The sequence below is a fragment of the Carex rostrata genome, chromosome 12 (genome assembly GCF_964058835.1).
Source record: "Carex rostrata chromosome 12, lpCarRost1.2, whole genome shotgun sequence".
NCBI lineage: Eukaryota > Viridiplantae > Streptophyta > Magnoliopsida > Poales > Cyperaceae > Carex > Carex rostrata.
The window spans coordinates 10877892-10888886 of NC_135929.1; the positions used below are offsets into that span (position 1 = coordinate 10877892).

The following is a 10995-nucleotide window of genomic DNA, read 5'->3' on the forward strand; positions in this document are numbered from 1 at the left end:
CACTTTTAGACCTCTGATCAAGACCATTTCTAGAAGATCTCTAACAATTTTTAAAAAATTTTAACTATGACCACTTTAAAATTATGTAAAATTATATATGTAAAAAAATTCAATTTTTTTTCATTTTTTTAAAAAAAAAATTCTAATTTTTTTCAATTTTTTTTTTCAAATTTCCTTCTAGATGCTACTTTCAATTATTTTGAATTCTATAAATCTTGTCACATAACTCTGTAGATAGTTTCATTTAATCCTATAAACCGGTAAAAAAATTCAAATTTTAACTTTTTTTCAAATTTTTTTTTTTTTTAATTTGCATCTAAATGCTACTTTCAATTGTTTTGAATTCTGTAAACCTGATCACATAACTCTGTAGACAATTTCGTTGAATAATGTAAACCGGTAAAAAATTTCAAATTTTTTTATTTTAATTTTTTTTTAATTTGTATCTAAATGCTACTTCCAATTGTTTACATGTACAAACACATATAATTGTTGAAATTTAAGTTAGCATGAGTATATTTATTGTCTACATTGTAATTCTACTGTTAATTTACTATCACATGTTGAAGGAAAAGAAAAATAAGAAAGGTGTGTGGTTTAATTACTATACGAGCCGTTTCTTTCGGCGCTTTTTTCCAGCTTTCCTTATCAGAAATGTAAGCAGTTTGCGTTGCTCTACTTAATACAACACTCTTTTGTACATTCAGGTATATACTGCTGTACTTTTCAGTTTTTTTATCTTACCAGTAAAATCCCCAAGCAAAAACTAGTTTTTATTTTTTTATTTTTTTTTTCTTATCAGTTTTTTTTATCTTTTCAGTTTTCTACTTAATACAACACTCTTTTTTTATCTACCCATGCAATGCCCGGGATAGAGTGCCATTGAGACCTCCCAAAGACATTGATGGGTTAAGGTCTACTAGTGAACATGATACACCGGTTCTACGGGAGCTGGTTGTGTGCCATATTGGGCAGCACATGATTTCCTTCCAAGCAAAAATCCAGAAGATTGAGCATTATGAAGATTATATTTTAGCTGAAAAACGGGGGAGTGAGGAGATCATCACTCTGCATATTTCATTCCCAATAAATATGTCATATTTTCTAATCAATATTGTACCAAAAAACATTCAGAATTACTCCAAATAGTTATCTTATTTTTCCTTTTCCACCTAAAACATGTTTTTGTAGTGAGAATAAATTAAGGTCCAAATTTAAAATTTTACTCTGACTTGGCATTGATGTGTTAATTATAAAATTTTACTCGGCAATGTTATTTCTAAATGATTGCTCCATTCAGTAATTTGCTAGACAAAATGCTGTGTAAATTTCTCAAAAATGCTGTTACATTGCAAGGTTTGATGAGTTGACCAATTATTTTAACACAATTTTTTAGAATTCCAAAATATTGGATTACGGTGTTGGATCATAATCCAACGTTGAGCATATATGTAATATAATTATGAATTGTTTACTGTCATATATGATTGTCACAATTAAAGTGATCTAATATGGAATTAAGATATTAGATAATCTATGTATTCAATAGGATGTGGTCCATAAGTGTGTAGAACAATTTGGGCAAAGATCAAATCATTGATGGACTGATTCTGATATTTGCAATTAAGAAAACTGCCTTTTTTGAGCCCAGTGCGGGTGGTCCACCCGCACTGGATCTGAGTGCGGACGCACTCAGGAGTTAGCCAAATTTTGGAAGACTTTTGGGAGCCCAGTGCGGGTGATTCACCCGCACTGGATCTGAGTGCGGACGCACTCAGGAGTTAGCCAAATTCTGGAAGGCTTTTGGGAGCCCAGTGCGGGTGGTTCACCCGCACTGGATCTGAGTGCGGACGCACTCAGGAGTTAGCCAAATTCTGGGAGCCTTTTTTGGTGGCCCAGTGCGGGTGGTTCACCCGCACTGGATCTGAGTGCGGACGCACTCAGTACTTAGCCAATTTTTGGGAACTTCAGAACAACGCAAGAAAAAGTCCGAGCGCAGTGCGGACGCACTGAGCTCCAGTGCGGGTGGGGTTCACCCGCACTGAGGACTTAGTCAATTTTCTGAAAGTTCTGTTTGAGTCCAGTGCGGGTGGCTCACCCGCACTGAACCAGAGTGCGGACGCACTGCTATTTTAGGGGCTAAGTAAGGCGGTTATCAGGACGCTCCTTTCGACCCAGTGCGGGTGGGTCACCCGCACTGGACCTGAGTGCGGACGCACTCGTGTCGCCAGAAGTGTAAAACTATATATAGATGGGTCCCCAAGGCACAAGATAACTAACTCAACTCAGAATTCTTAAAAGAGGTTATTCTTAGACAGAATTTTGAGAGTCTTCTCCCTTCTTCCACCATCAAAGAATTGAGAGGAGAAATCCATTAGAAATTTGGAAATGATTTCTCAAGGGCGATCTTGTTGCTTTGGAAGACCTAATCTAAGATCCAACCAAAAGGGCGTGAAAGGAAAAGTTTGCAAGAGTCTTGTCTCGCGCTCACGGAGACGGTTGCTTCTCCAACCTAGGGTTTGGTATTCCATGGCAAACGACATGGAATCAGGTATTGTATTCCGCACTAAAGATTATGTTTTGGGTCTCTTTGGCATAGGACGGTCTTAGGTTAAGGTGGGGATTGTTTCTTCTTCCCCGGGGTGTAAGTGTTTGACCCCTAGATGAGATGTAATTGTTTGATCTCTAGATAAGGCGTAATTGTTTGGCCTTTATGATTCCCAACATACGGGTCGTTCCAATTTGAGGCATTAGAACAGGGTCGATCTATATTTTGGGCTGGGCCTTAAATCCTTTTTACCTGCTTGCGTTTTTCTTTGTGCATTGTTGTTTACGTAGGGACATGTCTGAAATTAAGAAGAAGGTTTCTTTGTGCAATTGGTTGATTGAACACTTTGAATTTCTTTTCTTTGTTTTTCTTTTGGAAATAGACACCTTGAATTATCATTTCAATCAAATCTGTGTAACGAGCTCTGGACTTAAGCTTCCAGTGACATTATATATGTGCTTTGTAAAAGACTACAGCACACAGACACAGTCCGATTATTACGGGTATTCATGATTCTGTCGTTCTCGGCCTTAAAGCCCAACAAATTAACGGTGCCTCATGAGCAGTGTGGTCAGGAGCTGGTACAGTCTTGAGATTCTAATTAATCTTAGTTGCGAACTATTGGAACTGATAGATTTTATACAAAACAGTGCATGTTATCCTGATAAAAAATGGTTGTATTATACAAATTTTATCAAAATATTAGAATCCAATCGGATTAATATTGCTGGAAATACTCCTGAGACGACTAATCGTAACTCATCCATCTCATCTATTTTTTCACATACTGAGTTTGCCATATTATACAAATTATATTTACGACTATACTTTACAGTTTACAGGATACATTTTATTATTATTATATTATTCTCGTATTGAGCATATTAACAACATTACAATTTAGAAATAGATGATGCTAAATAAAACAACATAAAGATAAATTAAGTATTAACTAATTAATGAATAAAAATAAAGAATTACTTCAGCTAATTGATTATGATAACAATTTTTTTTTCTGATGTTAGTTTAATATTTTCTTGATTTGTTAATCCTTTAAGCCAGTAACCAATTTTTTGCTATGGCGTCTCTGAAGTAATAATTTTTTGCTCCAATTTTTTTTTCTCATTTTTCATTTTCATATTACATAATATAACACAGGTATTGATCCGGAAGCTTGAAATAGGCATAAAAAAAGTATTTGATAACATATTTTCTCTCGTCGATAAATTGCTATGATAGATGGGATAATTTATTGAATTATTTCTCCATTTCCAAAATAGCATAAAAAACAATGGATATAAACATGTTTAGAAACCCTAAAAATCACAAAGATAATTAACTTGGTAATTGGAAGAGGTCATAAAATATGAGGGTAATGTGGAGTTACCTCGGAGTAATTTAGACCACTTCTCTAAATATATTAACTTGTTTCACACTTACTTTGTCTGTAGGTCCACTATTATATATAGACACTTCTTTATTTTCTAATTTCTCTCTCCTCTAATCGAATTAATTTTAGTCATGACTTAAACTATCAAAGAAGATGTAAAACAAAAAAAGTAAGATGAAGGAAGCAACTTAATTTTCTGAAAATCATGACCTTAGGAGGTAGGTTGATTATTTCTTAGTGTCAATAGTCAATACCACCCTCATTTCATTTTGTAGATCCCTTCACAAATAGTTTTTGAAAAGTGGTCATACGTTGAAATTAAAATATCTTGTCAAAAGTTATGTTCATTTGAAGTTTGAATTTGCAATTGCATTTTTTTTTAATTTCTTTGATCCTCAAACCTTTTTTTTATCAAATTAAATTAGTCGTCAACAAATTAATAAACTATTAAAAAATAAAAATTATTTACATTTTTATTTTGATCGATCATGTTACTTCATAACACATCGTTTTTATAAATTAATTCTCAATCACTTTCGAACTATCTTCATTCTAGAAATTGCATTCTGATTTTAATTTTCGAACCATCTTCAAATATTTTTACAAATTATTTTGTATTTTTGTTATTAATTTTTGTTTTGCATCCCACAAATTTAGTTATCTTTTAAATTCCTCAAGTTGAAATATAGTGGATCGCTAAATGATTGTGCTCCAGCCTGTAATTGATGCCATGTTTCTTCAATAGTGAATGATCTTTTTTTTTTCATTATTATTTGAAATATGTTTTTATATAGGTTGTTCACTTGCTCTTAATCCGAGAGAGATACCAGTAGAGGCTTTAATTTCTTTTAGTTCATATATATAAGAGTAAATGGGAATTATTAATTTAGAAGGGTGATCTGTTTCATTATAACATTACTAGTATCGTGCATGTGCGTTGCAACGGGGACATATTAAGATTGAACATATATAACAGTAAATAATAAATAGGAACAACAACAAACGAAAAAATGGATCAAATATAAAATAAAAATTGGATATAATAAATAAACAGTATACAAAGCTGTCCAGCCTGCAATATCAGTGCCAAATTATAGTTTGTCTCCTTATAAAGGAAATTGGATATAATAAATGAACAACATATAGAGCTGCCCAACCTACAATATCAGTGCCAAAATTATAGTTTGCCTCGTTATAAAAATAGATATGCAGAGAGATTTATGAATTCCATCCTCATTAATTTATATGATATATTATATAGTTTCTTTCTTATATACAACAACATTTATTATAAATTACATACATTGTAAAATAAATGTACAGATGCAGTAGAACACCCATGATTAGATAAGGGTATTCTGGTCCATATAATTTGATTCATCAAGTATAATGATATTCTGGTAATTCTACTTAAGATTTTATTTTATTTTATTTTGTCTCAATGCACCGTGTAACTTGATTCTTATATATATATTTTTTTTCCAAATAAGTAGCATTGCTGCCTGTTTCTTAGATTGGGTATCACCAATAAACTAATTAATTAAGAAAAACAAAAGTGCTTTGAAATCTTACTATTCAATATGTTGAAACCAGATTTTGAAAAAAAAGATAGGATATTTCAAAATTCCAGAATCTTCCGATTTGCAAAAAAAAAAAGAAAAAAAAGAAAAGATAAATGCTTCCTAATATGTCTGCAAATTGTTTCCTTACATGTTACTGTATGCTTTTAATCCATTGTTGACAAATGAAGTATATGGATTTTATCTAAGAAAGATGTGATAATTCCCATTCTTATGCCATAGGGTTGGAGTGATCTGTATAGGAACAAAATTGGAAAATATATTATAGATTTTCTCCACAAGTTCGGAAAGATTGGATAATTTTCATTTTCATTGGTGAAAATATAGCAAGAGATGTACGTAGATAGTGAAAAGGAGAAATAAGGAAACAAAGAAAAAAGTGGTTAAAAAACTACAATCTATTTAATTTTAATTGTAACATATTATGTGGCAGAGTGCGTGGTGAGTATGTTTTTAACTAAATTTAGACTTCTATATGTAAAAAAATGCATTTAATCAAAAGAAGACATATTATTTAATTGGAGGGTTAATATTAAATCCAAATTTTATCTTTCAATCTGAGCCGTTGACGGATCAGGACAACTACATGCATAATATAAGAAAATAGATATTTCATAAAACACTCTTGATCTGTTTCATTATAACATTTTTTAAAATTTACACTGTCATTTGGAGGCTCAGAAGAATATTTTTTTTTTATGTTTTATTTATAAATGTACATTTGATAACAGAGTCTTAGAAAAAAAAAATGCTTGAATTAAATTATAGTTTTATTTCTGACCTTGATTTTATGCTAATTTTTCTCATTTATTAAAACACTCATTTGTTATAAAAAATATTATGCAGCGGACAAACAAGGCATTTTAGTAACTTGACAACATAATTGCAAACAATATTTGTGATTTGTGGTATTTTAGAAGGATTGTAATATTTAATATATAGCTACTGTAATTGTATCTTTTATTTTCAAACAAATTGTGCTATTTAAATGGGACTATGAGTTCAATTCAAAATTTATGATAAATTAAATTGTTAAAAGGAGATATCAAATAAACATAAATCAATTTGTCTCCAAAAACTAAACAATTGCATGGACATGGAGTTAAGTAGTTGCATGGATCTTCAATAAAATATAATATAAACAAGGGAATAAAGTAGTTGCATGGGTATGGGGTTAAGTTGTTGCAAAGCCCTTCAATAAAATATAATATAAACAAGGGGGGTAAAGTAGTTGCATGGGAATGGGGTTAAGTAATTGCAAGGCCCGTTAATATAATATAATATCTACCATGCGTTTGAGTAGTTGCATGGACACGGGGTTCAGTTGTTGCAAGGACCTCCAATTAATTATAATATTTGACCTTCAAAACGTAATTGCAAGGGTAGATAGAAAACAGTTGCATAGTTATACATCACACATTTGCATGTGATAGATGTTGCAAGGGACTACCCTTGCAACAAGTTTGAGGTATCCGGAAACACCATTTTTGTTGCAAGGATTGTCCTTACCTTGCAATAAACTAGTGCTACTCTTGCAATAAACTCGGATTCTAGTAGTGAAGTAAGTCGGAGCCTTGCAGTGACCGTAGTTGTTTAGCAAGAGATATGCACCAAACAATTCCCATTGATCACATTCTTGAAGTCATTATAGCCATGGAGATACTATCGATGCTCTTTCTGTATATTATGAAATTGATTATTATACTACTAAAAGCACCCTACTCTGGGATGGAGAAACAAGAGCAATGACTAAGGTACCCGATTCTTGCACCAAACATGAACTTCCCTTGGGTCGATTTTATATTTTTTTGGTATTGCAGATGCACACAAAAGAGCAAACGAACTGTTTGTAAATATTATAAGCTACCAAAAACAGTTTTGTGAATAAAAGTGTCTTTTATGGTTTTGTAGATTGTTCTACAATCCAGCGAGTATTACGCGTACGTCTGTGAGAGGCTATGTTGGCTACTTCGGTGACTTATTTGTTATGAGGTCACTACAACTGATAACCAACTTGAAAAGTTATGGACCATACGGCAAGGAAGAAGGGATTCCTTTCGAACTCTCTACTTGTGGTGGTAAAATCATAGGTTTCCATGGATGCTCTGGGGCATACCTCGACGCCATTGGAGTTTATGTCAAGGTAATAGTATTACTTCTCACAAACTACTCGAATTAAAACTTGTTTAGTTATTTATGAAATCGACCTCTTCATTATATTTTAATGGGTTTTCAATTGTTTTATAATTAACAAATTGTGTTATAGTAATTAAGCCCAACGGCTGTACAATCAAATAGCAATCTATTGATCAGCTTAATTATAGCATTGATTATTGTGTGAAGGAATTGAACTTGACTCATCAAATTTTGCAGTGGCCAGAAGATAGAAGCTGATTGATGCCACAATTTTGAAGGCCAAACGTGGTTCTTCTTCGACAAGTAAAATATGGAATATTTGAAGCTTTTGTCTATTTTCAGATGATGAAAGTTTTAAGTCTATGAGAGTTTCGTATAGAAAGTTATGGTTTTTGAGTTAAACATGCGTCAGTAATTTTTTTTGAGAAAATCAATGAGGGTCTAGCCCACATTTTTTCATTAACCATTATTGGTAACATTTTGTTGAGTTTCTGAGTGAGAAACCCTGATTACAAAACAAAAAACGAAAAGAAAGAAAACCAATTAAAAAACTACAAAGAAAGAGTCCAAAATAAAAGTTCCAAAATGAAAGAAAACTATCCTAACTGTTTTAATCGCTTTACTTCTCACTCCACGTTTGGTTCTTCTGACTGATGAGACACACTGACCTCCCACTGTGTAGTAACCTCTCGCACCAATTCATCCGTGTTTTTGCTTATTTCTCTAAAGATGCGGTTGCATCTTTCGCGCCAAATTATGAAATGTGTGATTAGCATAAGCTCTCTTGCCTTATCAGTTACATTTTTTTCGATCAGAAACTGAACCTTGTCTTGTCCCGTTACCTGTACCAGTATGTCCTGTAGCACCCCTCTGTACACTTGTTCACTTACCGGACACTCATTGAATAAGTGTCTAATTGTCTCGTCGCTTCTTCTACACATATAGCACATCCCCACGATATGGAAACCTCTTACTCTCAAATTGTCAGCCGTAAGCACCTTTTTATGCAGTAGCAACCATCCAAATACTCTCATTCTTGGTGGTACCCGTGTCTGCCATATTCTGTGAATATCTGATTTGATTTCTGGTGTTTGTTCCATTGTTAAGTACGCCCCTTTCACTGTGAATGTTCCATTAACCTCCATTTTCCACCTTGCGTCATCTTCCCCTATGTGGTGCAGCCCCCTTGCCATTATCACTGTACCAGCTGTTGACTTGCTCTTTCTGACAATACCGGTCTGAACATAGTTGCTATATTCTGTGTTTGTATAAAGTCTTGTACCGTTGCCTCCATTTGTGTTGTGAAAGTGTATAAAGTTTCAAATTTATTCTTTATAACACCTATGCCCCAATCTTGATCCCACAGGTTAATTGTATCTCCTGTGCCTACTACCCTCAATATGAAACAGTCACAGAATTTTTTTACTGCCTTCAACCCCTTCTTATACAAGTAGGAATTACATATTCCTTCCTGTTGTTCTCCATATAGCTCTTTAAACAGTGATTTCCACAATTTTTCCTCCTTGTTTTGCCACTGCCAATACCACTTAGCTAGCAATGCATGATTGAAGCTCTTTATATTTTTGATGCCCAGCCCTCCCATTCTTTTTGGTCTACACACTAACTCCCAGTTTGCTAAATGCAGTTTCCTTTCTCTCTGATTTGCACCTTGCCACAGAAAGGTCCTTCGTGCCCTGTCTATCTCATTTAACACCCAAACTGGCAAAATAAATACCGACATGAAGTATATTGGTATGGAGGTTAAAACTGAATTGATGAGTACTATTCTCCCTGCGCTTGACAGCAACTTTGCTGACCATCCCGATAATCTCTTATTAATACTCTCAATCAGTGGCATAAAGGCAATCCTAGGTAATTTTGTGTCGGATAACGGTAACCCCAAGTATTTAAACGGAAATGTACTTTCTTTGCATCCCAATATTCTTGCCAATTCCGTGGTTTCTTCTTGAGTAGTGGCTGTTGCCATCACTTCTGATTTTTCAAGATTCACCCTAAGTCCAGATATGATTCCAAATGTGAGTAGGGTGATCTTAAGTACCTGGACTTGTTGTTTCTCCGGTTTGATGAAAAATAGTGCATCGTCAGCATAGAGCAGTGAAGGATGCATCCCCCGAATTGGCATTCTAAGTTCTCCTGTGCTTTTTAATCTGGCCAACCATCTTGGTATGAAATCCATTGCTATGATGAAGAGGAAAGGCGACATGGGGTCACCTTGACGTACCCCTCTTTTTAGATCAATTTTTTTTCCAAGTAGACCATTTATGACAATTTGCGATGAACCTGGTAACACCAATCTTCTTATCCATGACACCCATTTTTGCGAGAATCCTATATGCCTCATGACTCCTATCAGGAACTCCCAACTTAGTGTATCAAATGCTTTATGTATATCCGCTTTAAAAACTGCCAATGGTGTATTGCCCCCTCGTGCTACCTGTAATAACTCCTGTGCACATACAAAACCTTCTGTTATCTGCCTACCTTTTAGGAACCCCGTTTGTGACTGATGTAGTATCTGTCCTATCCTTTTTTGCAATCTTATTGATAGAATTTTGGAAAAAATTCTTTGCATCCCATTAATTAGACTGATAGGTCTAAAATCCTTCACCTTATTTGCATTTTGTTTTTTTGGGATTAACACTGTATATGAGGCATTAAGTGGGCGCAAGGTATTGCCTTCTTCTATGATGTAGCTGATCACTGCCTTTATATCAGTAATTACGCTACTTGTGAATGCCTTGTAGAACTCTCCACTGAAACCGTCAGGGCCTTGTAATTGGCAGTAATTGTTATCTCACAATGTTGTATATCAGTTTTTTTTATGTATGAATATGTAGACTTGGTATTTTATTTTATTACTATAAAACAATTGCCTTGTAGTATTACGTAATAGAGTGTTATGATAATTGTAAAAAATTAAAATTTTATATGTACACGCATCACTAGTAAAGTAGATCAGTTTTTTTAATTCGTTACTGGCAATAGATTAATTTTCGAGTTAAGCTAACCAAACCCTTTTGATGAGCCTACCACGCGCTAGCCTAACTCATATTTGTATATATGGATGAAAATATAAATCGATGTGTTATTCTGTATAGTTGGCAGACTAGAGAATAAATGTGCTGCCCTCATATTTCTAGCAAACTTTTCCATTCTATCTAACTCATGGATGTGCTACCCTCAGAATAAATATTTTAATTAATTTTATTATTAGCAGTGCTAAAAAAATTCTTAAGTTCTCATTTTATTTAAGTACAGGAAGGCGTTATGATTTATTTATTTATTTATAAATTCCATCTAGAACTAGATTGCGAACATGC

General features: G+C 33.7%; 1 protein-coding gene across 1 annotated transcript in view; it reads left to right on the forward strand.

Annotated features, from left to right (window-relative positions):
- The window catches only part of LOC144562554 (jacalin-related lectin 19-like), a 60819-nt gene extending 52839 nt beyond the window's left edge, over window positions 1-7980 (forward strand). The window contains exons 3-4 of the mRNA XM_078311746.1: window positions 7511-7661; window positions 7892-7980. Of these exons, the coding sequence (XP_078167872.1) occupies window positions 7511-7661; window positions 7892-7912 (172 nt within the window). The 3' untranslated portion in view covers window positions 7913-7980. The remainder of the gene's footprint in view (window positions 1-7510; window positions 7662-7891) is intronic.
- The last annotated feature ends 3015 nt before the right edge of the window (window positions 7981-10995 follow it).